Source organism: Fulvia fulva, chromosome 9 (assembly GCF_020509005.1).
Source record: "Fulvia fulva chromosome 9, complete sequence".
NCBI classification, from domain to species: domain Eukaryota; kingdom Fungi; phylum Ascomycota; class Dothideomycetes; order Mycosphaerellales; family Mycosphaerellaceae; genus Fulvia; species Fulvia fulva.
In genome coordinates, this window is record NC_063020.1 from 4,015,734 (window position 1) to 4,042,746 (window position 27,013).

At 48.8% G+C, this 27,013-nt stretch overlaps 10 protein-coding genes across 10 annotated transcripts; 5 read left to right on the forward strand and 5 right to left on the reverse strand.

Annotated features, from left to right (window-relative positions):
- Positions 1–556: 556 nt before the first annotated feature.
- Positions 557–1,315, forward strand: CLAFUR5_09797 (uncharacterized protein; the record flags this gene model as incomplete). The annotated part of the gene is made up of 1 exon (XM_047908945.1): positions 557–1,315. One exon carries the CDS (start codon positions 557–559, stop codon positions 1,313–1,315), a length of 759 nt encoding a protein of 252 aa, XP_047766386.1.
- Positions 1,316–1,938: 623 nt separating this feature from the next.
- Positions 1,939–2,550, forward strand: CLAFUR5_09798 (uncharacterized protein; the record flags this gene model as incomplete). The annotated part of the gene is made up of 1 exon (XM_047908946.1): positions 1,939–2,550. One exon carries the CDS (start codon positions 1,939–1,941, stop codon positions 2,548–2,550), a length of 612 nt encoding a protein of 203 aa, XP_047766234.1.
- A 522-nt stretch (positions 2,551–3,072) lies between these two features.
- CLAFUR5_09799 (uncharacterized protein) lies at positions 3,073–3,935 on the reverse strand (the record flags this gene model as incomplete). Its single annotated transcript, XM_047908947.1, has 3 exons — positions 3,073–3,378; positions 3,438–3,737; positions 3,786–3,935. 3 exons carry the CDS (start codon positions 3,933–3,935, stop codon positions 3,073–3,075), a joined length of 756 nt encoding a protein of 251 aa, XP_047766233.1.
- A 1,081-nt stretch (positions 3,936–5,016) lies between these two features.
- Positions 5,017–5,903, reverse strand: CLAFUR5_09800 (uncharacterized protein; the record flags this gene model as incomplete). Its single annotated transcript, XM_047908948.1, has 2 exons — positions 5,017–5,844; positions 5,892–5,903. The coding sequence occupies 2 exons, from the start codon at positions 5,901–5,903 to the stop codon at positions 5,017–5,019; spliced, it is 840 nt and encodes a 279-aa protein (XP_047766095.1).
- Positions 5,904–6,600: 697 nt separating this feature from the next.
- Positions 6,601–7,834, reverse strand: CLAFUR5_09801 (Flap endonuclease 1; the record flags this gene model as incomplete). The annotated part of the gene is made up of 2 exons (XM_047908949.1): positions 6,601–7,769; positions 7,822–7,834. The coding sequence occupies 2 exons, from the start codon at positions 7,832–7,834 to the stop codon at positions 6,601–6,603; spliced, it is 1,182 nt and encodes a 393-aa protein (XP_047766094.1).
- A 677-nt stretch (positions 7,835–8,511) lies between these two features.
- CLAFUR5_09802 (Glutaryl-CoA dehydrogenase, mitochondrial) lies at positions 8,512–9,900 on the forward strand (the record flags this gene model as incomplete). Its single annotated transcript, XM_047908950.1, has 3 exons — positions 8,512–8,713; positions 8,760–9,794; positions 9,854–9,900. 3 exons carry the CDS (start codon positions 8,512–8,514, stop codon positions 9,898–9,900), a joined length of 1,284 nt encoding a protein of 427 aa, XP_047766097.1.
- A 620-nt stretch (positions 9,901–10,520) lies between these two features.
- CLAFUR5_09803 (Ubiquitin-conjugating enzyme E2) lies at positions 10,521–11,281 on the forward strand (the record flags this gene model as incomplete). The annotated part of the gene is made up of 4 exons (XM_047908951.1): positions 10,521–10,560; positions 10,679–10,728; positions 10,829–11,042; positions 11,142–11,281. The coding sequence occupies 4 exons, from the start codon at positions 10,521–10,523 to the stop codon at positions 11,279–11,281; spliced, it is 444 nt and encodes a 147-aa protein (XP_047766096.1).
- Positions 11,282–11,868: 587 nt separating this feature from the next.
- CLAFUR5_09804 (uncharacterized protein) lies at positions 11,869–12,582 on the forward strand (the record flags this gene model as incomplete). Its single annotated transcript, XM_047908952.1, has 3 exons — positions 11,869–11,940; positions 11,994–12,159; positions 12,572–12,582. 3 exons carry the CDS (start codon positions 11,869–11,871, stop codon positions 12,580–12,582), a joined length of 249 nt encoding a protein of 82 aa, XP_047766099.1.
- Positions 12,583–25,939: 13,357 nt separating this feature from the next.
- Positions 25,940–26,286, reverse strand: CLAFUR5_09805 (uncharacterized protein; the record flags this gene model as incomplete). Its single annotated transcript, XM_047908953.1, has 3 exons — positions 25,940–26,025; positions 26,079–26,201; positions 26,256–26,286. The coding sequence occupies 3 exons, from the start codon at positions 26,284–26,286 to the stop codon at positions 25,940–25,942; spliced, it is 240 nt and encodes a 79-aa protein (XP_047766098.1).
- Positions 26,287–26,535: 249 nt separating this feature from the next.
- CLAFUR5_09806 (uncharacterized protein) lies at positions 26,536–26,991 on the reverse strand (the record flags this gene model as incomplete). The annotated part of the gene is made up of 1 exon (XM_047908954.1): positions 26,536–26,991. One exon carries the CDS (start codon positions 26,989–26,991, stop codon positions 26,536–26,538), a length of 456 nt encoding a protein of 151 aa, XP_047766101.1.
- Between the last annotated feature and the right edge of the window lie 22 nt (positions 26,992–27,013).

Here is a 27,013-nt window from a genome sequence, read left to right on the forward strand (position 1 = left end):
GTGGGTTGGTGTTGGGAGAAACAGTCGAAAGTGGGCGGCAAGGATTGACAGCATTCAATCGCGCGCGGATCCGCGTCTTTCACGCGCGACGCGTTGGCGCTAGCCATCGCTCCGGAATTACATCGGCTGGTTCATGGTGGCAACAACGACCCTCGCCTTCATGTGTCCCGTTGTCAACGACATGTCAGTTCCATCGAGATCTGCTTCCCTACACTGCAATAGGCCTCCAGCAAGCACCATATCTCCGCCTCACTATCTTCCCGCCTCACGATTCGGATCCACAGCACGCGATCCTCACAAATACCACGCTGCGGTGACGATGCAGCTCCGCCTGGCGAGTCAGGGCATCTGCGGAATGTCGTAGGAGGTAGGAGACGGTCCCAATGCCAGCGAAATAATAATGTTTACCATAGCTTTTCTCGACTGCTCCACCATGCATTTCGCAGCTCTCCTCCTTGGAGGCTATCTCTACGGTACTGGCATCGCGGCCCACTGTGCCAAAGCAGCCTACCGTGGGGAGCAGCCGACTTGAACGACACTCGAAAATCCATCCGCCATGGATGGAATGCCAGAAGCAGCATCACTGGCACTGGCGGTCTGGAGAGACGCCAATATTGAAGTCGAAGAACCGACCGCATCGCCTGTCTGGCGGGTCCTCAACACACCGGAACTTCTGGAGATGATCCTACTAGAGCTCGGCCATCTCTCAGGCCACGCACTGCAAGTCGAGAAAGACGTCAAAGCAGATCAAGATGCTGGTCGATGGCACGCACCAAGTGGTCTCCGCACTCTGCTGTACTGCCAGCGTGTGAGTCGTACCTTCCGAGACGCAATCCAAAGCTCCTTCTGGGTCCAGCAGAAACTATGGTTCACTCCCACTGCAGGCAGTGCAGCAGATGCCAGCATCGGTCATCGACGCAATCCCATGATTCACGATCTGGGTCCCGCCAGAATGGACGCCCTTGGCATCAAGTTCTTCACGCACCAGACGAGAACTTACCAGGACGACAACGGTGTATCTTACACCAGACCTTGGGTGGCGATCAGCTTCGATGGTGCAGCACTGCGGAAACAGGCCGAGAGTCATGATCAGGCGATCTGGAGGAAGATGCTCGTTGTTCGTCCCTATGAGCCGGAGATGAGGTGGACGGTGTGGTTGGACGATTTGCATATTCACTCTGGCAGGCTGCATTTGGAGCCACCTTTGGCGTTTGAGAAGTTGATTGATTTTGCTTTGGAGGAGGAGTCGCGAGCCGCGGCGGTGAGGACGGCGTTGGAGGCTAGGATCAAGAAGGGGAGACCGTGGGCTGAGTGAGGGACTGGAAGAGAAGGGTATGAAGTCCTTGCCTTTCGAAGCATACATCGCAAATCAAATGAGCACTGCCCCGAACGGGTCAACGCTCGCTGCCTCTGACATCAGGTATATCCTTCTATCCCCGTCTTCACTCCTCGGCAGCTGTTCTACTGTAGGTGCACAAGCTTCCTGATCGAAACATTGCGTGGATTCATGTATCTGCCAACTCTTCACCTGAGGAGACTGTCACCAAAGAAGCTTCTTTTGGCCACGAACCGACGGCATGGTAAACCGATATGTAATACAAACGGTCGTCCTTTCCCCTCCTGCCCCAATCACAGTAACGCTTGTGGTAAGCGTTCTACACGGGTTTCAAAACATTCCCCCAACCGTATCGATCAGGAGTGTCACTCGACCCGCACCCGACAACTCAGCTGCCAGTGAACGAATTTCCAGATTACGGAGAGATAGACCATCATGCCAGCACGAAGCGACTGAGTCGGAGGAATTCTATCCAATTTTCTCAAGTACGTGGGAGTACTTCTCCGAAGATATACCAACATTACCTCAAGTCATTTCAATTCAGCCTATTACGTCTGCTAGGACTCGCCCGCTATTCCATACGTAGCAACGAGAAGATTGCTATGTCGCTCCCAACATACGAAGAGGCGATCGCGTGCGCCCAGCCGGACGAGCTCAACATACAGCAGGAGGCCAACCAGGAGATCCAGCGAGAAAGGCGCCACGGCCTTGATGCCGAGCTACAATCTATCATCGACGGCCGTAGTGCCAAAGCACGACTCTCTCAGATTGCCAACCTCTCTCCAAACGCGAAAAAACTGGCTGACATCATAACCTTTGTGATCCTGACTAGCTACAAGCGTCCCCGATCAGGACCATTCTTTCAGACGTTCTGGTTTCTACCATGGCAGCTGTTGATGTCAAACCGGCACCTCGAGGTCATCTGCGATTGCCTGGAGGAAAGTGTAGAGATGAAGCAACCATGGATCTTTGAATCCCCGTGGCGCAAAGCCCATAGCCTGTTCTCGAGGCGTCACAGGCGCTTTGATTGGGACGGCACGAGAATTCTGTGTCCAGTCCCGATTGACAAGATCCACAATCCAACAAGGGAACTTGCAGTACCCATCGAGCCGACGATGGAGAAGTTGGTCCAGATGTATGTTGAAGTGAATGCCCGTGCACCAGCGTATGTAGTCACGTGTGGCTACGGACTAGGGTTGCATCTCTACTATTAGACACCTAGCGACCTACAACAAGATCAACCATCAATCTACAACTGATAATGTATCCTTTCACTTTTCGGGGTTCGAAGGAGATTCACGACTGACATCCTATACCACTGGAAGGTTCAGGGGAGGTTGTTGATCTGGATGCTTTGGCTAGGAGACTTTACATCGAGGTGTTTATCATGGTGCCGGCCATTGCTGAGACCAAGGAGCTTGCGTCGTTGATGAGTTTTATCCTCTTGGCGCATGGCGATAAGACGTTCCCGAAGGGACACTGCTGGTGGGAGGTTGCTGAGCAGGCAAGGGGGTTCTGTCGTGGATATCTTGGTGAGACGATGCGGATGTGGGATGATGGGAACTGAGGCTGAGACTACAGTTTGGCGCGCAAGTCAAGTCTCGTGATCGTGATCGTGATCAGCACCGCAAGATGGGTCCATCTCACACAGACTATGACCCTATACACAGGCTACAAGCATGCGATCCGCTGCGTTCATCTCGCAATAACGATGTCTTGCTCATGCTCGTCCCAGCTCATGCCCTCGTCCAATCATATTGATCCTCAGCCGGCTCTTTCGCCATCTCAGCCAGTAGAGTGTTAGCAGTACACTTCGCGGGCTTTCCCCCATCCTCAAGCACCGGAATCCTCGCAAACCCATCTTCTCCCCAGACCGCCCAGATACTCCGATAGAACCTTTCACCACTCTGGACCATGTCATTCAACGTTATTCCTCGTGCCCGACCCTCTATGGTGATGTCATGCCAATGATAAAGCCCGCCATGATCGACCAGCGCTTCACTTAGTGGGGGCTGCGTGAAGAGCATCTTGCGCCACGATGCCTTAAAAAGAGTCATTAGTCTCCCGTAAAGTCGCGGTCGAAGGGTAACAAGTGACTTACCTCCGGTCGTTTGCCTGCTTTCAGTCTCATGAACAGCCCCTTCTTGTTGATGTACCGTTTCCACTCCGGGCCGTTCACGCCGAGGAATGGGTTTACGAGAATGCGGTACTCGGTCGAGTCCGTTGCCTCGCGTGCCCAGCGCACGTCGCCGCGCATCTCCCGTTCGTAGTAGTGATGCTGTGACTGGCAGTGCTCGATGTCTCTGCAGTTGGCACCGTAGACGCCACGATCCTCGACGAGACTGAGCTGGAAGCTCGTGCAAGGGCGGAAGAAGAGTGCCTTTTGTAACGACGGCGAGTTCTAGCCACCTTCAGTCACAGTTCCCTTTATGTCAAGTGCGACGCTCACCTCGATGACGTTCTTCCAGGTGCGACAGACACGCTGGTTGAGGAGGATCTCGTTGAGTGGAAGGTTCAGGAGCATAGTCTCGAGAAGTTCTGCGACGTCCATGGATCGGGCGGCAGCTACGTTTGCTGACTTGGGGGTGGTGGTAGCCATGATGTCGAGACTTGATGTGGATGTTAGCGACCTTTCTTGTGTGTTGTAAAGGACATGAAAGAGCAATTAGGAGTTCGAGGTTTTGTCGTTCGAAATCGAGTCCGTGCCCTCGAGAGAGCACAAAGTTGAGGGCATCGGGCGGCGCTAGTCATCCGCATAGACCAGGCACGTGCTACAGTCCTTCACTTACCATGCGCTAAGCCAAATCTCATGTTGGATGCCAGACAGACTGGCCAAAGACAATATCGAAAGCCAATGTACATACAGCAGACATATTCGGCGAATGTATGAAGCCACAATAATGATCTTAGTGGGCAAGGGCTGAGAGTCTGTCCAAGTCTCACCTCGTAGTAGTCGTGTATAGAAAGTTAGGATCCCTAGCGAGATTGACGGCGGAGCTCTCGTCTTGGGTCTGGCTCGTGTCTTTATGTTCAAATTGATTGCTACAAGCGGATCCTTGCTGTCTTACAGTAGCATCAAAGAATTAGCACAATCGATCTCGTCGTAGCAATAGGCGCGCTGTAACGCGGAGCCCGGAACAAAGTGCAGAAGAGCACCGAGACCGAGCGCCGGAGTCACGCATGCAGTGAATGGCCGACTTTTTCATCAAGCCTCCTTTTGCGCTGTTCGCTTACTCTGTTTCCATTCCATGCCATTCGGATCATCAGCTCAATCGCCTGGTCTCTGAGCTTGCACGGTCCAGCATCATGACCCCCAGGGGGCGGGTCCTCGCTGTTGGAGTCTTCCACAGTGGCTTGGATACGTTGTTTGACCCGGCATCGCTCCCGTTTGACCATCGCCAGCTTCACTCTTCCTATGTCTTGATCCTCGATATCACGATCTGAGGCATGGATGAGCTGAATGCTCTGACTTTCTTCCAAAGTCTTTGCTCTGATCTGGCAATGGACTCTACTCTTGCCGACCTGAGGGGTAGCCCAATCATGGCAGGACTTGCTGGGTGCTGGTGTCGCTCACCTCCTCGCTGGTGTACGTGTCAGACACATCTTCGTTGCCAGAACCCTCCTTGTCTCCCTGATTCCCCAATCCGCCGGTGACGTTGGGTACGACAGGATCGTCCTCGCTAGCTCCATGATCCATCTGAGTTGACTCCTGGGTCCTCTTCTTCGTGACCACTGTCACCCTCCTCGTCAGCAATGGTGCTTTGGTCATCGACTTCCTCCTTCGGTTCTTTCTTGATCTCATCAATCATCACCTGTCCCGAGACATCTGCAGGCATGTTAGCGCCTCCAAGTGGCAAAGCCGCGAATCCATCCTCTCCCCAGATCCTACGAAGGCCGTGCCCGAATTTACGAGCGTGTGATCGGGCATCGCCAAGGGTCAGGCCTTTTGGATTCTTCTTCGCTTGAAGAATGTGCCAATGCATCGTTTCGTCACCGCAGCTTCTGACAATGGCTTCGGCCAATGGTGGCTGTGTAAGCAGCATCTTCCTCCATGATGCTTCTGGTCGTTCATACACGTCGCGATCGAATCTATGGTCCTCGCGTCTGATGTACCGGTGGCCGCCTGGCTCTGATGCACAAGACCGTAGGAATGGATTGACCAGAATGCGGTATAGGCTTTCGTCCGACAGAGACTGTGCCCAACGAGTGAAGCCGCTTTCGTCGTCTGTTGGCTTATGACCATCGCCGGTGTAACTTGGGCAATCCATATGCTTGCGGCATGGTAGTGGGTAGACACCACGAGTCTCGACCAAGCGCAGCTGAATATCAGCACTAGGTCGAAAGAACAGTGCCTTCTGAATCTGCGGCGAGGTCTCAATGACATCTTTCCAGGTCTTGCAAACCTGCTGAACGAGGAGGATTTTTCGGAGCGGCAGCTGAAGTAGCATGTTCTCAACCAGCTCCGGCACGTCCATGAAGGCAGAAGCTGCAGCGGTGCTTGGCGTGTCCTGTTATGTGTCAGTACTGCATATCGCGGGGAAAGGGGTGAGCATACTGTGGTGGCCATTGCTGTAATCTGCGGTGAGTGTGATGTTGGTTGGCGGTGCGATCTTGAAGCGTGCTATTGAATGGCGCCGCTGATTCGTGATGGTGATTGGTAACGTTGAGTGGTGATGCTGAGTGGTGCCGTTGAGTAGTAATCTTGAACGGTGCTGTTGGGTGGTGGTATCGAGTGGTGATATCGAGCAGTGGCGTCCAGTAGTAACCTGACGCATTAATTTGAACCGCAACGTGAGTAGAGGTGTCTCATGGAAGGGGTTCTAGAAATCGCGTGTGCTGCTTCCTGCGTCCTGTAACGTTTCAGTACTGCACAGAGTAGGGAAAGAAGCTAGCGTACTGCAGTAGCTATTGTGTGAGTCCTGTCGAAAGCTGTGGTTGATGTCGAGGCGGTGTTGACTCGTGATGTCGATAGGGGTGCGTGACGATGTGTGATGTTGTTAGAGAGCGTGAGATAGCTCATGCAGCAGGATGAGCTTGACTGGCGTAGGATGTGAGCATGTGAGAGCAGCATAGTGAGGTTCAAGTGAAGCTTCGGCCATTGGTTGCCGTGGACCCGTAGCGCATTGAGGTAGACCCTTGTTCCTCATGACTTCTGAATATGAGCAATGAACCTCCCGGCTTTCTACCGACCCTCTTGCTCTTTTGCGAGCTGTAACGCCGAACCAACGCCTTCGCTACCAAATCGACATGAGCTGACAAACTCCCTACGAGTTCATCTTCGGCTTCGCCTTTGCCTCCTTCTTCGCCTTATCAGCTTCCTTCTTCTGCTTCTTCGCATTGGCCAGCTTCTCCTCGTTCTTCCGCTTCAAGCTTGCCTTCTCCTCCACAGTCTTCTCCTTGACCTTGAAGAATCCCTCCAGTCGTGCCTGCTGGCTTGACTTCATGTTCTTCGACAGTCTTGCAGCCCCACTCCTGACACGGTCTTCTGAGAAGCCTTTCTCCTCCACCAAGAACTTGACCAGACCCTCAACATCGGGGCTCTCCCACTTGAAGTCGCACTCTGGGTCGTCTGCCTTGCGGACGTCTGGCTCGAGGAAGAGTGCGCGTGCGTCGGCGAATGGCCAGTCTTCGGGGAGAGTGAACTTGCTGCCCTTTTTGATCTCCTCAACTACATTCTCCAGCGTCTTGTGCTTCTTGATGAGCTCCAGGGCTACTTTCGGACCAATGCCCTTCACAGGATCCAGGTAATCACATCCCAGCAGAATGCATAGATCAATGAACTGATTCCGATCCATCTCCAAACCCTCCAACACCCGGTCAAGGAAGATCTCTTGAATAGGCTCCTTTCTCTGCTCCGAGAACGTCAAATGCCTCAGCAGCACCGGCGAATCGAAGGTAAGCGTATCCATATCCTCACTCGCCGCCGCATACACCTTCCCCCCTCTTGCCAATACCGCACACTGTGCCTCTGCCTCAGTCGGCGCAATAATGAACGGCACACCCATCAACTTCAACAACCTCTGCGCCTCCGCATTATGCTCCCGTGTAACCCTCACAGTCCTCCGACTAAACTTCTCCACCTCCTCCGCCGTTCCCGTCTCTTTAGCCTCCTCATGATTCTCCTGAGCCTCACTCTTGCGCTGGAACCGCTTCGCCAGCTCGCCGGACTTGAGCTTTGGTGGGGCGCCATCGAAGACGTAGAGGGGCTTGATGCCGTTGTCGACGATGCGGAGGGTGCGGTAGAACATTCCCATGAGGTGGGAGGTTGTTTCGCCGGTGTCGGACATGAGTTGTTCGCCGTTGGAGCGGACGGCGACGAGGAAGGAGTAGAGGGACATGGAGGCGTCGATGGCGACTTTGCGGCCGAATTGGTTTTTGATTTCGCCTTCTTTTATGGCGTCGGGGCAGTTGTCTTTGATGACTTGGGCGAGGTCTGGGAGGGTTAGTGGGTGTATGCTGGGGTCTATCCGGAGTGTTTGACGTACGTTTGATACCCATCTTGGCGGTAATCTGTTCGTTGTTGTGCTGGTTGCGAGAGATGATGGCATTGATGTGAAGGGAAAGAGTATCGCGGACATGGGCACGCGAAGTCGCGTACATGTAAAGAGCGACGCGCTCTACGTCACGGAGAGGAGTGCCTAAGGCATCAATATGTTGCTGAACCAGGCTCTTTTGCTACAGACTATTCTGGTCATTTTCGATATCACTATTCTTCATCAAACAGGCGAGTCGACCATGCCTCGTCTCTGTACTATCAACCATTTTCTCGACAATACCGCGGTCCACCGTCCTCTTCCTCAATAGCCTTGGCATCGGATCCGACCTTGCCGGCTGTACCAACTGACGGCCGTCTTCAGCTCGAGGGTCATATGTACTGGGTCCGATAGACAGTTTCATGGCAGTGCATCGTCAACCTCCCTGTTGTGTAATGTAGCTGCTGTCTTATCACACATGCTCAAGACATGCAAAGTTCTCCTCGACCTTCCTCTTCAAGACCCCAGGTTCGGCGGCAGCGATCACATTCGCCGAGGCAAGTCTTCTCGGCTGCCGGCTGGCTGGCCTGCATCCAAACATTGACGTCTAGATCTGCAGCAGAATATATACAGGCGAGACCGATCCTCTGCCATTACACAAAGTCTAAGTGGATTTCCTCCCTTCTATGACATCCCATAATCATGTTCAGATCTGTCACATCCCGCGCTGCAAGGCAGCTCACGAAGCCCAGCTACACAGCTGTCCGTAATGCCTCCGGAACGGCGAACAAGTTCGATTGGCAAGACCCATTGGGCGCGAGCAACCTCTTTACGGAGGAGGAGCTAGCGATCTCAGAAACGGCAGAGCAGTACTGTCAGGAGAGGATGTTGCCTAGGGTACTTGGTGTGCGAGCCTCAGACCCTGAACACCAGCTATTGCACTAACATAGACACCACAGAGGCCTTCCGCAATGAAGAATACGATCGTCAAATCCTCACCGAGATGGGAGAGCTAGGACTCCTCGGCGCCACGATCAAAGGCTACGGGTGCGCTGGCGTGTCCTCCGTAGCCTCTGGCCTGATCACACGAGCAGTCGAACGCGTCGACTCCGGCTACCGATCCGGTATGTCGGTGCAGTCGTCCCTCGCAATGGGCGGCATCGAAGAGTTCGGCACAGAGGAGCAGAAAGAGAAGTTCCTACCCGGCATGGCACAGGGAAAGATCTTGGGATGCTTTGGACTTACAGAGCCGAATCACGGAAGCGATCCAGGCAGTATGGAGAGTGTTGCAAAGCCACACCTGACGAAGGAGGGATACTACAGCTTGAGTGGGAGTAAGACGTGGATTACGAACAGTCCTATTGCGGATGTGATGTTGGTGTGGGCGAAGTTGCAAGAGACGGGCAAGATTCGTGGGTTCTTGGTTGAGAGGAAGAATGCGCCGCCTGGCACGATCGAAACACCGGTGCTGAAGAACAAGAATGGACTACGAGCATCGATCACTGGTATGATCCAACTGGACGATTACCCCGTGCCAAAGGAGATGATGTTCCCTGATGTCGAGGGTCTCCGAGGACCATTCTCGTGTCTGAACAGTGCTCGGTATGGTATTGCTTGGGGTGTCATGGGAGCGCTGGAAGATGCTATTGCGAGGGCGAGGGAGTATGCTCTGGAGAGGAAGCAGTTCAAGAACAACCCTATTGCGAAGTACCAGCTTGTGCAGAAGAAGCTGGCGGATGCCACAACGGATGCGGCGTATGGTATCCTCGCAGCATACCAGGTTGGCCGCCTGAAGGATGAGGGTAAAGCTGCGCCAGAGATGATCTCGATGATCAAGCGACAGAATTGCGATCGTGCACTCATTGGAGCGAGGAATCTGCAGGAGATCTTTGGTGGCAACGCAGCGAGTGATGAGTACCATATTGGACGACATGTGTCGAACTTGTTCGTCACGCAGACATACGAGGGGCAGAGTGATATTCACTGTAAGTTGACACTATATGTCGAGGATGTTGCACACGTGAGGCTGACTTTGATCGTGCAGCACTTATCCTAGGACGGGCCATTACGGGCATTCAGGCCTTTGTTTGAAGCCCTGGTGAACCTTCTCCAGTGCATGTTTGAGGCCGGCCGGGGATTTCGTCATCGAGAGGCACTGTGGCGTTCGTGAAGAGGACAATGTACATGTTGTATATCAGACATCAAGAGTGGCGGATGAGGCTGTGAGGCATAGAACTACACATAACAACAGGATTGATCACATGTGTATGGCGGCTCGTTTGGGCATCAGCTACTTGCCGCGCGCGAGCACACAGCCCAAAGTGAGGAATGAAGCCTGCAGGGCGAAGGCTGAATAATTAGAACATTCGTGGCATTCGGAACCGCCTCTCGCCTTCTCTTGAGACTCTCGTGCTTCTATACCACGACGTCCACCTTCCAGTATGCACTAGTGAATAGTTGAGTGAGATTGTTCACGAGACAGTGTTCCTTACAAAGGCGCTGTGATCGACGCCTCATTCGGGCTCCACTTTACATAAAGGGCGCTAGCGACCCTTGTCCCGCTTGCCGACGACTCAAGTTGCAGACTTGCACCTCTTTACAACATCTTCCCACCAAACCACACACACGCAGACACACCCCACACCACCACCAACCTGACACGCAAAACAACATCAACACCACACACATAACCGCACACACCCACGCTCACCATGGCTTTGAAGCGCATCAACAAGGAGTTGACTGACTTGGTAAGGACGGCCTCGAGAATGGCACCTCAATTCTGCGACATGACATGCTAACGTGCTCTCTTCACAGGGCCGGTACGAACACATCGAGATCTCTCCCGCTGCGATATACTGACACCCTCCCAGCGACCCACCCTCCTCATGCAGCGCTGGCCCGATCGGAGATGACCTGGTATGCCACCTCAAAAACACCCCGCGGCACGGCGGCCTCACCCCGCCAAAACGCCGATATGATAAGACCTCACATCCAACTAACATTTTTTGATGTACAGTTTCATTGGCAAGCGACCATAATGGGTCCCGGCGATTCTCCATACTCCGGCGGCGTCTTCTTCCTCGCGATTCACTTCCCAACAGACTACCCATTCAAGCCGCCAAAGGTCAACTTCACCACCCGCATCTACCACCCCAACATCAACTCCAACGGCAGTATCTGTTTGGATATCCTGAGAGACCAGTGGAGCCCGGCGTTGACGATTAGCAAAGGTGGGTCATCATAACATACATCCACTCCGTGAAGGAGGAAGAGATGACGAAACCTTGATGGATAAAGAATATGGACATGGCTAACGTTGTGCAATACAGTCCTCCTCTCGATCTGCTCCATGCTCACAGATCCCAACCCAGACGACCCTCTCGTCCCAGAAATCGCACACGTCTACAAGACCGACCGTTCCAGATACGAGGCTACTGCACGCGAGTGGACTCGGAAGTACGCCATCTAGATTCGGTGAAGTGGGAGATGGAAAAGTAGATGATACGACCGAGGCGATGGCATGATCAGATCCCGGAGGGACATGGGCATTTACCACACTACTATCATGGAGCTTCGAGGGATGCTATTTTGTGCTGCGGATGGATGGGAGGCTCGAGTCGAAATATGGCAAGGTCTTCCAACTGTTCCGCGCTCACTGCGTTCGCGCGGGTAATGGCTAGCTCAGGCGGGCATGTTTACGAAGCAACGGATGGTGAGAGAGGAAGCTGCATCATATAGGTGTTCGGGAGTGAATGCTTATGATAATTGCTTTCTTGGTGCGTGTCTCAATCTCTCTTTCCTCGTGCTGATCAACGGCATGCGGTCGTGGCTTCTTGATCTTGTTGTCTTCGGCTCAAGCCGAAGATGCCTTTCGTTGCTGTCACGCGTGCGTGAAGCCCTCTCTTTCCTTCACTTCCCTTTTTTCCTTCTCAATAACTTCACCAACATCGTCTGACCTTTTTCGCCTTGACATTATCAGCACCGACATGGCATAAACCATTCTTTCGTCTCAATCTCAGCATCAACATCGCACAGACCACAGCACACCACACCACGATGGCGCCCTCACTTGGTGATCAGACTGCACAGCAGGAACCACAGCAGATACCACAGCAGACGGCCAACATGGTGAGTACCCACCAGCTTGACCAAACGGCACTCACTAACAGCAGCGAAACAAGTACGCCGCCGCTCATGCAGTTTTCTACACCACCGAGTTGCTTGAGCAGATCCTCCTCGAGCTACCGATGAAGGATCTCCTCCTCGACCAGCGTGTGAGTAAGATGTGGAAGGAATGTATCGACAAGTCGACCAAGTTGCAGAAGGCACTGTTCTTCGTGGCGGATGGTGGGCCTGTGCCTGAGGTTCAAGGTGGAGAGTTTTCGAAGGAGGGAGTTTTTTTGGTTTGTTTTCAAAACCGAGCAATCCGTCGAAGGGGGCAACGTTCCTTCATGGCGACTGCCAGCGCTCAGGATGTGGACCGACTAGACATGCAAGCAAGGGAAATCGACGCAAGGCGTTTCAACTTGAAGGACACACGTGTCAACCCATTGCATTGCTGGTCTAGCAATTCGGCATTGACGAGTTGGCATGGCACGTCAAGATTGGTCGAGCAAATGTGCCTCCTGGGACTCCAATATTTCGAGACGAAGCGTCGTGGAGACGCATGGTCTTGTGTCAGCCGCCGTTACCACCGTTCCGATCGCCAAAGGGGGAGGAGCTGGCCGAGGCTTGGCAGGTGTACGCAGGTACTGCGAAGCCGACGAGTAGGCATAGAATACCGGTGAAATACTCCCATGTCCCTCATTATGTCGGAAAATACCGCCGTGTTACTTTATTATAAAAGCGTACTGCTATGTCCCTTTATTGTGTTAAGAAAGTACTCCTATAACTCTTATTTTGTTGAAAAATACTACTATAACCCTAGTATATTTCTAAACTCGCTGATTTTAGGTATTTTTAAAATATCTTTCTTCTGTAGTTATATAATCTATATAGTTATAACGAAACATATATAGATAGATAGATATTTCATTTAAGCTATTATAGTACCCTTTGGCCTATATAGCTATACTATCTTGTTTTTATATATATAGAGGGGAAACCGTATTAGTAAAAACCCCTCCTCCTTCCCGCCTATCTTTTCCCCCTCGTTATCGTCTTAGATTTCCCTTATTAAGGGTACGCTAGTATTATAGGCCTACCCTAATAACTACCCTATCTATTACGAGTATAGGTTAGTAGGTATATCGTACGGTACTAAGACTAACTTAGTATATACTAAGCTAGTCGAGACAATAGTACGGCAATACTACCGAGACACCGTACGAATAGTAGGAGCGACTTAGAGGACCTAAAGTCGCTTAGCTAGTTAGTACGAGACTGTCGGAGGAACTACCGTCGTAGGATAAGATATAGATAAAACCGATAAGGCGTAGTAAAACAGAACTAGGACTAGAGTAATATCCCTCTATATAGGTATAAGAGACGTAGTCTCTATACCGATAGTAGAGACACCTTTAGTACTAAATACTATTCTACTATATACCTTCGTATACTATATTAGTCCTTCCTCCTTCCCTATTACGTGTCCTAACTTCCGTATATATATATAGATAGATAGATAGATATTTCATTAAGCTGTTATAGTGCCCTTTGGCCTATACAGCTATACTATCTTGTTTATATATATATAGAGGGGAAACCGTGTTAGTAAAAACCCCTCCTCCTTCCCGCCTGTCTTTTCCTCCTCGTTGTCGTCTTAAATTTCCGTTATTAGAGGTACGCTAGTGTTATAGGCCTGCCCTAATAACTACCCTATCTACAACCCCCCTTGCTTCCGCCTCTTGTCTATCTACTCCTCCGTCTCGCTCGCGAGGCTAAACTACTAGAGGTATCCCTACTATAGTATCTACCGAGAGATTCGGCGAATATTACCTTTGTCCCTAATGATTGACTTATAGTCTCGCCTTCCCGCTTAGTGCCTCTAATTTCCCCTGCCTCTCGCCTACTACGGGCATCTTAGTAGTATATGTTCTAGGTTTTGCGATAGGTAGCTACACTAGTAGGCTAGGCTATAGATGTCTAGTGCGCGTCTCCTGAATAGGTAGGCCCTTAATCCAATATGTTCGGACCTAATTTGGATCGCTATGCTTGCTTCGGCCCTTATTAGGTCCCTATATAGCTAGTAATTGTGTCTCTAGAAGGCTCGGAGCGCTATCGGGCCTATTGTCTTAGGGGGCTTCCTTTTCTAGTCCTACTCCTATAGGTAGCTCGCTATCTATTCCGCTAGGCTTTAGGTCTTAGCCTTACTCCCGCCGGCCTAGCGAGTCCTACGCTCCTCCTCCTTTCGTACTAGCCATTCGGTGCTTATCTATACGGCCGTAAAGGTAGTAAGGTCATCCTCTTTTTAGCTTGTCCTATGTCCGGCCCCTCTCCGGTAGCGGCTTTCTATCTTATTCTTTACCTCCTAGATCGTAGTTTATACTAGGTAGTCTATCGTCTTTACCGCGTATTAAATTCTTATTCCCCGGATATATTAGCTAATTAGTAGTATTCCCGTCTCTATTACTACCGTACTTATTAACGTTATCTTATATACCCCTAGTATTCTACGTAGGTTGCCTACCTATATCCTATTTAGGGGTTACTCTATCCGTTTCGAGATCGGCTTACCTACGCCTCCTATACCCTAAATCTATACCCCGTATTAAATAGATACGGGTAGATAGTAGCGGAGTAGAGTAAGAGATCAATCTTTAACTAACTAATAGCACGAGTATATAGTAATATATTAGGAACTTATATATCAATTGTATTAGATATCTATCTAAGCTAAAGGGGAGAGAAGGTATCTCCCTATAAGCTAAGTTATTGTAGATGCCTTAGGCTACTAGATCACTTCCTAATTATTAACTCCCTTTAAGATGCTACATCTTAACACTCCGTATAATATAGCTAGTCTAACGATCGCCTTATATATTACCCTTACCTTATCGAATATTACTCCTTATATAGACGCCGTAAGCCTCTTTATCGAGGCTTCGTTAACTTACGCTCGACTATAGGCTTTCTTAATCTATACGTTCTAGCTTAGCTTCGGGTCGAGCTAGATCCCTAGTACTCGTAGCTCCGCTAATAGCTTAGTCTCGTAGCCTTAGATTCTTACCGCCGCCTTTATATTATAGTATATTCTCGCTTTACTAAAGTATATAAGCCAGTACTTTTTAGGGGCGAACCGGGCACTATACTTCTTTACCTACTCCTCGTATTTCTTATACCTATCTTTAAGGAGGCGATAGTTCTCCTCTATCGAGTCTAACTAGGCTAGAATGTTTATGTCGTCTACGAATCCCGATACTAAGGTCTACGGAGAGGTTAGTAGAGGGATGAGATCAGATATAAATATTAGAAATAGGATAGGGGAGAGAGTAGATCCCTAAGGTATTCTAGCCTCTACCTTTACCGGGTCGGACGTATACCTCCCTAGGACTAGTTATATCGTCCGTTCCTAGAGAAAGTAGTAGACGAACTTTGTTACCTACTAGGAAATGCCTTTCTATTATAGGATATATATTAGCTTTTAGTATAAGACGTTATCGAAGGCTCCTACAATGTCGAGGGATAGTAAGGACGCCGCTCGGTTCCTACCGTAGTACTAGAGGGTCTAAATTTACTTTGTTATTAGCTCTATTACTATTAGTATCGATCGCTAGCTTCTTCCCCCTATCTATATTACTAGGAGTACGTAGTTATCCTCGGCTAGCTACGTAAGTCTCTAGGCTACTATCTTCTCTAGAACCTTCCCTATCGTATTTAGAAGTACGATTAGCCTATACGATTTAGGCTAAGTATAGTCCTCCTTCTATAGCTTACGTAGTACTACTGTTATAGACTCTCTATATAGCTTCGGGTAATACCCTAGCCGTAGGTACGCGGTAAATAGGTTTATAAGGCTCGGTACGATCTCTTCTCTATACTCTTTTAGTAGTATATTTAGTATCCTATCTAGGCCTAGGGCTTTTCGTCCTTCTAGCTTACTTATAACTCCTATTACTATATTAGAGCTAACCGCCTAATCTATATCTAGGGCCTCCGGGTATATACTCGGGTCGATGTCCGTAAGGTCTACCCCTACTTATGTCGAAAAGAAATAGTCGGCTAATACTTTCGCCTTACCCCGGGGCGTAGTCTAGGCAATCCCTTCGCGGTCTACAATTAGAGGGAAGTAAGGGGTTTGTTACTCTTTAGGTAGTCGTACCTATTTAGCTAGTCTCTATATCTATTCCGGGTTTTCTATAACGAGCCCGATTATCGCTCTCTAGTCCTATAGCTTATCGCGTCTTATCTATACCTTCCTCTCTTATATCGCGCGATAGTATTGCCCCTACGTCTCTTAGGTGTACTCCTTCGTCTACTATCGCCTTGCCCTTCTAGCCTCCTTTACCTTCGTAGAGTATTTAGGGGTCTAGAAGGCCTTCTACTACGTTAAGGGCCGGAGTAACGGCGTATATTGTTCCGCTACTTACTATATAACCGAGGTAATCTGTTCCGCTACTTAATCTAGCTAAGCTGTCGTCTCGAGTTCCCTATACTACGGTAGGTTTGCTATTAGGAAGTCTCTTATATCGTCCTAGCGTGCCTTCTTCTAGTTACGGCGTAGTTTGCTTACTAGCTCCTCTATTGCCTTCACCCCTAGCGTCGTTTAGATAGGGATATAGTCTAAGGAGGCTACTAGCGCGTAGTTCGGTCGGTATTAGACTAGTCTCTCTTTAAGTTCTCGTAATAGAAAGTATAGATCGATTATACTTATACTTATACGGGCCTTCTACGTTTCTATTCCCTTTAGTATTACTAAGGCTATTCCGTAGCGTACGGTTATATCTAGTAGCTTTCCCTCTAGAAACGTATATAGGGGAGTGAAGTCGAGTCTCTACTATAGGTAGTAGAGGTTAAAGTCGCCGAGGAGTACTTACTTCGTATCTTAGCTTAGGGTCCGCTCTAGGTAGGCGAGGGTTCCTAGTTCCCTACTCGTCCGACCTAGCGGTAGCGGGTTATAAGCGTTATAGATCTAGATAGAGCCTTATATTATATCGATCTAGATTAATATTATATCTCCTAGGTTACCCTACTACGGTAGTATAACCTTCTATAACTTAAGGTCTATAGTCTTACTTACGTATATATATGTCCTCGGAATAACGCCTCGTTTGCCCGCGATAATAATATAGTATCTCCGGTTATTATAAGTAGCTAGGAGTCTATTACGGCTACGTAAGTAGCCCGCTTAGACCCGCGCGACCGGCTTACCTAAATAGGTAAAAGACGAGGTCGTAAAGCTTATAAGCTTTATACTAGCGGGGCCTTATCTAGGCTTACTTTGGATAATAGACTACCCTAAGTACCGCCGTAATAGAGTCCTACGTAGGGATTAATCTATAGTTCCTATACCGTAATAACGTAGTACCGTAGCGGGTCTAGCTCTTATAGAAAGTAGCGCTAGACCTTGTCCCTACTTTTATTTACGTTATACTATACGATAGTAATGTCGTCGTATAGTATTTTTCGTTATCCGTAAGGTCTATTTCCGTACTAACCTACTATATCTCCTAAGCCTATATCCCGCTATCCGGCTAGCCCTAGGGCCGCTAGGGCGCCCTAAAGATTCGTATTTAGCCTAGTTCGTTAGTAGCCCGGTTAAGGTATCTAGGCCTACCGGGAGGTAGATACGTTAAAGGTTAGGTTCTCTTATTTATCTCTTCTACCCTCTTCCTCTTACTCGGCTCGAAGCCCTTATATACGGTAGGTCCCTCCTACTATCGTTAGGGGTACCTAGCTAGTATAGAGATCCTTACTTATCTCGCTCGTTCTTATACTACTATTCTAGCTAGGTATTAGTTTAAGTACGCTAGGTACCTTCTACCGTAGTATATATACCTACTCTCCTTTTTTAGGCATTCCCTTCCCTAGTATAGGCCTACGTAGTAAGGACACCTTAGGGTCTTCTCCCCGTGTTTTAGGGCTATATAACCGTACTGTTAGTATTAGAAGTATTATAGTACCCTATAGCTACTCTAATAGATCTCCGTGTCTATTCTCTCGTAGTTCTAGAATAGCCTATTATCTAGTATCTAGTTAGCTTGTTCCGCTATCTCTACCTAGATAATAAGCGATAAATACGTCTTCTCTCGGTCTACTATCTTATATAACTATACCGCCTTTAGAGAGCTACGAGCACTTAGTACCTACGGCACCTATAGATAAGAGGTGTAACAAACAGGATTACTAGAGCCACAATAGTACCTAGATGTAGCTAATGACAATGACAAGGCTAGACTTAGCATTCCCCCTTAGAAGAATTAGCTTATATGTTGCTAATTCCTCGTAGTAGTATATAAAGGCTTTAAAGAAGCTCTCCCGATACCTACGGTCGTACCTAGACCTAGGTCTTATATATAGAAAGGGATCGATCTCTACGCTAAAACAAGACACATTCGAAAGCTCTTATTAAGGCTATTCTAACGATATATAAAGCAGGCCACTACCCCTAGGACTAAGGGAGTTCTACCTTATTTAATCTAGATAGCTTGAAGCTCTCTTCACCCTGTTTCTTCAGCTCCAAACGCCGCGGAGGTGCCTAGCTACATTAGGCAACTCCTAGGCAATAGTAGCCTAGGCTACGGTACTAACGGCGCCTACGGCCCTATAGGCGAAGCCCCCCTAAGACAACTAGTAGCAACTTATAGAGGACGCAAAAAGTATAGAAACTAACGATCAGCTCCCTTACCGGTCTCTATAGGTAATGATCACTTAGCTACGTACGGCGCTTATACTATCGTATTACCGAGGGCAATAAGAAATGAGGACGACGTCCTAGGCGATTAGTAAGGCCACCCGGAATTAACACCCCTATAGCTAGGCATCGGTCGCGGTATCGATACTAGGCCCCCGCCTAACGTACGATATAGTTACGATCCGTATTATAGTAAAGGAAGACTAGGCCGAAGTTACGAAGCTATCGAACAAGGAGCTCGCCTAACGAATTAACTAACTAGGGGTGGTCGTAGTGAACCAATAGTCTAACGGCACTCTATAGATCTATACTAGCTCTACTACTACTAGGAGGCACCTAGAGGTATAGCTACAGTAGGTATCTAAGGTTACGGTATTAGCGAAGGTCTTAACGAAACAATTCACGATCCTAGTCTACGACATACCTAAGGAGTTTGACCTAACTAACTAGGGTCACCTACGCGCTCTCTAAGAGGACAACCCGGTCACTCTTAACTCTCTAATCTAGAAGGCGACTTGGCTCTATAGGAAATAGCTAGAAGGCAAGAAGGCCTCGGCGCTAATAGTATAGCTATAAGACGCGAAAGCGGCGGATCTAGCGATAGAACAAGGCCTAGTCTAGCAATATAGCCTCAAGATAGTAGAAAAGCACTCCTTATCCTTTCGTGTCCTCTAATACTTCAAATGCTAACAGTATAGACACCAAACCTATACGTATACAAACAAGTAGGCCTACTCGAACTATATAGGAGACTATATATCTAGGGACTATACATCGACTACGAGACGGTACGCGAACTGTCCGGGGCACTACCTATCGTATAGTACGGAATGCCTATAGCGGAAACTAGCGAAAAACAAGGCAATCACAAACAGAACCGTCGCCCTAAGACTCTACGGCGACCGTGAGGCTAGCCTACACCGGAACTAACTAGCGGCGGTCGGGTATAAGCGCCCTAGGGCCGAGAACGATATAAAGGATACGTAACCTAGGGCGTACGGGAGGCTACGTGCTCTACTAGCTACGGCGAGGGAATCTAACTAGGCCCGGCTCCCCTTTAGTATATAGCCGATAGGCGTAGACTAGGACGTATAGGGCAGTAGGACACAGGACGATATAGAGGAAATGATTGTTAATGCCGATAACTAGCCTCGACACGCTTAGTATTATCTAGTATAACGTTAACTATAGCAAGGATATAGTCTAGAACCATTTCCTACACGAGGCGGACCCGCGCGTCTACTACGTCCTTATAATCTAGGAGCTATAGATTAACCCGTACTATAAGAGACTAACGACCTATAAGTCACTAGGCTATACGACATGCCTACGAGGCGACGGTAGACCCCGTACGTGCTTCTATATTAGTAAGGACATACTAGAATCCGACTAGGAGGTAGTGTACTACGTAGACGAAGAAGGCGGGGGCGATATTACCTCCCTCTACGTAGGTAGCACCTAGATACACAACCTATATATGCAACCGCTAGCCTCGAGGTCTAGCCGCGACCTAGGGGTCTATAGACACCTAGACAGTGCGCTTAAGAGACAAGGGTGCCACATCGTAGTAGGAGACTTCAATATACACCACCCTTCCTAGGAAAGCCTTATATAGCCGCACCCTATAGCCGACGAAGTACTCGACTTAATGGCGAGTAACGTAATTGCCCTTAATACCCCGAAGGACCTAGGCACCTAGAAGAGAGGGGGACTCTAAGGCACGATCGACCTCTCCTAGATCTTAGATAGCTACTACTACACGGTAACCTACTATAGGATCGAATGTAAACTCGAGGCGTCGTTAGACCATATGCTAGTCAGGACCTCTATTACGATATAGATACAACGTATACTAGCGAGAACCCCTAAGCCAAACTAGGGAAAGGCCTACTAGGCCAATATCTAGGCGTACCTCGATAACTCTAAGAGGCTAGTCTAGATCGCGTAGTAGCAATATAATAGCAAAGACGAGATAGACGAAGCAGTCTAGGGGTTAATAGACGAAATAAGAAAAGCGACCTCACTTCACGTTCCGCTTGCCTAACTAACGACATAGTCCAAACTATACTAGACGCCGGAGTACACTACGGTAGTAAGAGAAGTAAGGAGAGCCCGCCGGGTGTAGACGAGCAGCTATAGCGAGGAGGCCTAGAACGTATATAGGGAGGCATACTAACAGAAGAAAGCTATAATACGAAGGGAGAAAGCAGTCGGCTAGAGGGCTATAGTAGAAGAAATCGCCGGCAAGCTAGAGAGGATATAGAAGCTAGCGAAATGGGCCCGATAGGACTATACACAGGGCCCCTCCTTCTCTATCCTAGCGCTACAATCGCCTAGTGGCCCGGTTAGCGACCCCGAGGCCAAGGCGCGTCTACTAGCTAGCAAGTTCTTCCCGCCCCTAGTCGAGGCTAATCTAAGCGACATAAATAGCTCTACTCCCCTAGCCTCTAGCATCGCGGTCTAATAGGAGGTGTCCGAGGGAGAAGTTACCGCTATACTAAGGAAGTTACCGGCGAAGAAAGCCCCGGGGCCGGATAGGATCCCAAACGAGCTACTAAAGAAGTGTAGAGATCAACTAGCCCTAGTAGTTATAGCGATCTTTAACGCCTGCCTATAGACCGGGTACTACCCGATAGCTTTTAAACAATCGACGATAGTGGTCCTACGTAAGCCGTAGAAGGAAGACTATACGTAGGTAAAGTCGTACCGCCCAATTACGCTCCTTAACACTCTTAGGAAGGCGCTTAAGAAGCTGGTTATAACGAGACTCTCCGAGGCGGTAGAGGAACACTCCCTACTCCCGGACACCTAGATAGGTACGCGCCTATAGCGATCGACGCTATCCGCGATAGAACTTATCACCTCTTAGGTAAAGGCTATCTAGTATAAGAATAGGGACAAGGTGGCTTCCTTACTTAGCCTAGACATATCGGGAGCCTTCGACTACGTGTTATACCCGCGGCTACTCTATATCCTAAGGTCGAAAGGACTCCCTAAGTAGCTTATTAACTTCGTACGGTCCTACCTCTAAAACCGTAGTACGTCGATCCTAGTCGGCTAGTATAGAAGCCTATTTCAAGTAGTCTATACTAGAATCCCGTAAGGCTTAACGCTAGTACCTATTCTGTTCCTCTTCTTTATAGCGACGCTACTCCTAGCCCTAGAATCCCAGAACACCGCTACGAGCGGCTTCGTAGACGACATAAATATCCTAGCGTAGTCTTCCTCGACTAAGGAGAACTGTAGGCTACTAGAAGAGAAGTACAAGATCTACGAGGACTAGGCTAGGAGGCACGGGGCTCGGTTTGCCCTAGAAAAGTACAATCTAATACACTTTACGCGCCGGCCACGGTTCTATAATATACAAGCTTCTATCTAGATATAGGGGCACACGACTAACCCGGCAAATCAGCTTAGGATCCTCGGACTATAGGTAGACCCGGCGCTACGGTAGAGGAAGTACGTATAGGCAATATTACGGAAAGCTAAACAGAATATAGTATTATACTAGAGGCTCACTACGTCTATATAGGGGGCGGACTTCCGGTAGTTACGACTTCTATATACGGCTATTATACGGCCAGTCCTTACCTATAGTAGCCAAGTGTGGTCCTTAGGCGAGAGGGCCTACCTATCGAAGGGACTCGTCGCGCCGCTAGCGAAGATCTAAAACTAATGCCTAAGGAAGGTCACCGGGGTATATAAGTCGATACTAACGAGGATACTTAAGCACGAGACCGCTATACCGCCGATCGACCTATATATCTAGGGACTACGGACCTCCTACTTAGGCAAGTCGGTATAGTACCTAGTATAGAAGGTCATCGCTAGTACAGTCGTAAGGGCCCGCGAATTAGTACTAGCGTATAGGGGCATTTGACCCGGAAACGAGCCGAACTACCGGGTAAGGGACGAATAGCTAGTAACATAATAGGAAGGTAAGAAATCGTTTATAGAGCAACTATAGAAAGAGAGGTGGAACAATTAGGTTGTAGGGCATAGTGGACGCCCTTAGCTAGCGGAATAACCTAAGGAATAGTTAGCTATAAAATCCGCGGTTAAGTACCCCCCGAAGCTTATCTACTACCGCCTTACGAGGGCATAGAGTAGTATAGTAACCTAACTACGAAGCGAACACATCGGCCTCTAGGGGTACCTATTATAGAGGAAGGTTCTAGGATACACGAATACTAGCCGCCCCTACGGCTATCGCTCCTAGAACGTACGGTACGCACTCCTCGTCTGTCCGAGGTAGTCGCTAGGAAGGGGGGAGTAGATAGTAAAGGCGAGGAACCGGACGATTAGGGCACTTCTTAATAACGCTAAGGACCTACGGCGCATTACGAACTAGATACTAGAGAAGGGCTGGCTAGAATAGTACCGCCTAGTAGGAGCAGTATAGGAAGAGAGGACACGACGTAGCGCGACGAGACCGGCTAGGAGCGGGGGCTAACGGGGTAGTGACATAGACTACGTACGTTTAGAGGGAAAGCTAAACTAGATAAGGAGTAGTCGGGGGCGGGAAGGGTTTTTACCTATTCGGGTTTCCCTTTATACATAACAATAGATATATATCTATATAGGCCGGATAGGGTCCTAGAATAGGGGAATAACAAATCTATCTATCTATCTATATAGAAAGGGAGGGGGCAATCTCTAGGGATACTCGGACTCTAACTACGCTATAGACAAAGTGGATAGAGTCTCAATTCTAGGATAAGTGTAGTTCCTTTATAGATTACCTATGTCCTAGATAAGTAGGAAGTAGAAGTCTATTATAATATCAATAATAGAAGCTGAGTTTATAGCTATAAACGTAGCCGTAAAGTAGTTACAATTTCTTACTACTGTCCTTAGGGAAATGGGGTGCCTAGAACTAGTAGGAAAGAGCTCTTTCTAGCCGAGTATAAGGGTAAGTAGGGGCACTATTAACGAGCTAAGGCTAGTCAAGCTTATAGGTAACAACTAAGCCGCTTTGACACTTACTAAAGATGCCTATATACATAAAAGGTCAAAGCATATTAATGTTATATATAACTATATTAGACATCTCTAGTAGTAGAAGAAGATTGTAGTAGACTACTGCTATATAAAGGACATAGCTACTAATAGGTTAATAAAGCCCCTTAATAGCTAGTAGTTCCAAAACTTTATAAGGTAGCTCTAGCTTACGTAAAGGGATTATAGGAGACTATATAGCCTAAGTAGGAGTATTGAGAACATATAGGCCGTAGGACAAGTATATAGGTGTAGGTGTGTTATATAACTAGATCACGTGACTAGGGTCTACTAGCCTATAGGCTAGCAAACATCCGGACACCTAGTATCTACCTATACTAATACTAGCGATACTATATATAGATATACGCTATCCTATTAGGTCCTTCTTTGTCTTTCGTATAATCCGCCGTCTTCTACTACTACGTAACTCGTACCTATTTAACATTATATAGCTATATCTATAGAAGTAGTACAGTTCTTAGTAAAAGTAGCCCGCTCGGTAGTATAGCCCGCTCGGTAGTATAGCCCGCTCGGTAGTAAAGTACGTTAGATATAATATTAATAAGCTCTATATTATATAGGTTTATACTATAGGTTAAGTTAATATAGATCGTATACGGCGTATTCTTAAACGCTTTAAGGCTCTTTAGATAAAGGGCTATTATGCTTCGAATTAAGCCTATCTTAGAGTCCGTATAGATGTTATAATATATAGACTTACTATTAAGCAGATTCACTATCCTCTCTGCTTAATTATGCTTACGCCGAGCGTTAATATTACGAGCCTAAGCAATGTTATAAATGTCGTAAGGCTTTAGTAACATACGCCCCCTAAAATAGGCCATAATCTTTGCTATCGACATACGTGTTTTCTGAAGGCGTTCAAGCTCCTCTAAGAACGTAGTAGTCCTTAAACGTTAGCGGTGTGTAATAAGCGCTATTATATCGTCCGGCTTATAATTGTGTCGACAGTGTTTAGGCTTGTTCGAATGCCGTATCTCCTACTCCCCTTTAGGCTCGTCTAGTATAGCAGCAACAGCGTAGAAGTAGAAAGGGCAACCACATCGCTTAGACTTCTTCTTCGCCTTATTCTTATCGGTCTTAGCAAAGCTAGCACAGCAATATACTACCTTGTAGCGATACCGCTGTCCAGCACGGTTGCAATCCTTAGGGCCCTTCGGATCTGGTCTGTATTCGAAGCCCTCCTCTTTTCCAAACGCGTAGTAGTAATCGGTCAATTCCTTCTCGCTAGAGAACGTGTCTTCTCGCGGTATAGGACTATCTAGCACCGGCTTCATAATGAACGCGTGCTTCTGAGGCCGTGGTGATATAGAGCGTGTCGAATATTGAGGTCGTATGAAGGTGTGAGAGGTGATAGACCGCGTTCTTCGATGCCTACGCGTATCTGAGTCGGAGCGGTCAAAACAAGGTGTTTCTGGTAGCACAGGCGGTTCGGCGGCGGCGGTGAGGTCGATAGTAGGTGGCTGTGATGCTAACAACACCGTCTCGTAATCGTCCATGTCGCTATTGAGGTGGTAGTGTTGCAATGGATGAGATTAGGCTTGAGAAAGTGCGAAAAATGAGGTCCTAGGAGGGCGGATTTCGAGATCACCTCCCAGTGCCGCTGCGAGCCCACAACAGCCTAACAACGCGATTAGACGCGATAACATTAGCTTGAATTGATGCGATATTGAATGCCATTTGATACAGGAGCCTATATGGCTATATCTGAAGTGTGGGTATTGCTGGGGGGAAGGCGGCGATCTGGGGGGAACGGAAGTATCGAGGCGAATAGGCAGAGGAGCACCCGGGCTCATAACCTGTTGTAGGGGTGATTGACGAGTGTACAAGCTTGCTGAACCATGAAACAATAAGGGTGATCAGATACCCTCTGAATTGCATAAGATGTATCGATGGTGGCTACAGATATTGCTGATATAGGGTGTGTGTGCCAAGTCCTGACTAATATGGTACCCAAGTCACCTGATTCACAACAGATGGCGTGCTGAAAGATCAGCACTTTCACTGCTGTTTCCAGCCTCTGTGGCGTTGGAGGAGCGGTCTCCCGTGACCAGCATGCTTGATAAGTCCAGAGTACAACCGCAGACATGGCATGATGAAGACTTTATGAGGGTCATGTCGCACAAGACTGGCTGGATATGAGGACATTTTCAAGTTGACATTGATGAAGCGAAGCACATCAGAGAACAGCAACCCAGCACCCACCCGGCTTTCTCCGACAATCACGTGCCTTCACCAAGCCACCATAATGGCCATCCCATCAAACCACAACCACAACCTCACCCCATCCCATCGCATCTTCATCTCATCTCATCATAACTCATCCTTCCCATCACCCCCAGCACTACCAGTACCACCACCAAACCCAAAAGCCGCCTTCACCATCCCAAACGCAGGCCCTTTATTCGCTCGTCAGTTCTCTGCCACCTGTTCTACATCTCAGGTTTCGGACCCATGGGAGGATACTGCTTTCCCTCCTTCTCGACCTTGGGCTCGCAGGAGCAACGCTCCGCTTCTGCGACGGAGTCGAGGACTGAGGGGACGTGGGAGCCGCAGCCCCACCAGGTGGTCTTTTCTGTGCGGTGGATTAGCGGATGGGGAGAGGTAAGGGGCAGCCGGAAGTGCGTACGACAGGTCGAGCAGACTGCTTGTTTGCACATTGTTGCTGGATTGGGTGAGTTGCAGGTGGAGTGAGTTGTGGTTGCGTTGTATTCTGCTGGAGTTATATTCTATCGAGACTTGGAGGTGACGACGGCGAAGGTGTTCTTGCCCCGCCGAGATTCGGCGATCTGGATTTGGCCGGATCGAAGAGTAGAACTAACAACTTAGAACGTCGCCGTATGATACTGTACATTGACTAACTTTACCCGATCACCTATACACAAACTCAACAATAATCATCACCACCATCAACCTCGCAACTCTCCCATCGGACGCTCAGTGTTCAGCTCGGCAGCTTGGCTCTTCTCCAGCATGCCAAAATATGACGCCGACTTCTTGTCATCCTGGCCAGCTTGACCCCCCTGCTGAACTTCCACGTTGTCATCGTTGCTGACGTCCATCGGTCGCTCGGATAATCTTCGACGTTTCCGACCAAGTGCCAAGAGTCGAGCCAGACCTATCAGACCCAGCACGCCAGCAGCTGTTCCGATACCGATGCCGGCCTTTGCTCCCATGGACAGTGAGCCTGACTTGGCCGAAGCAGTGGGCGTGGGTATAGTTGTCGGTGTAGATACCGATTTGGCCTGCGCTGGAGAGGCTGTAGCGGGGAGGATCGTGGACACCGCTGCGGTCAACGGGCTATCGATCGGGCCAGGGAAGGCATTCGAATCCCACACCAAGTAGTAGACCTGGTCCTGCAGCATATTGCTGCAATTAGGACTGTTT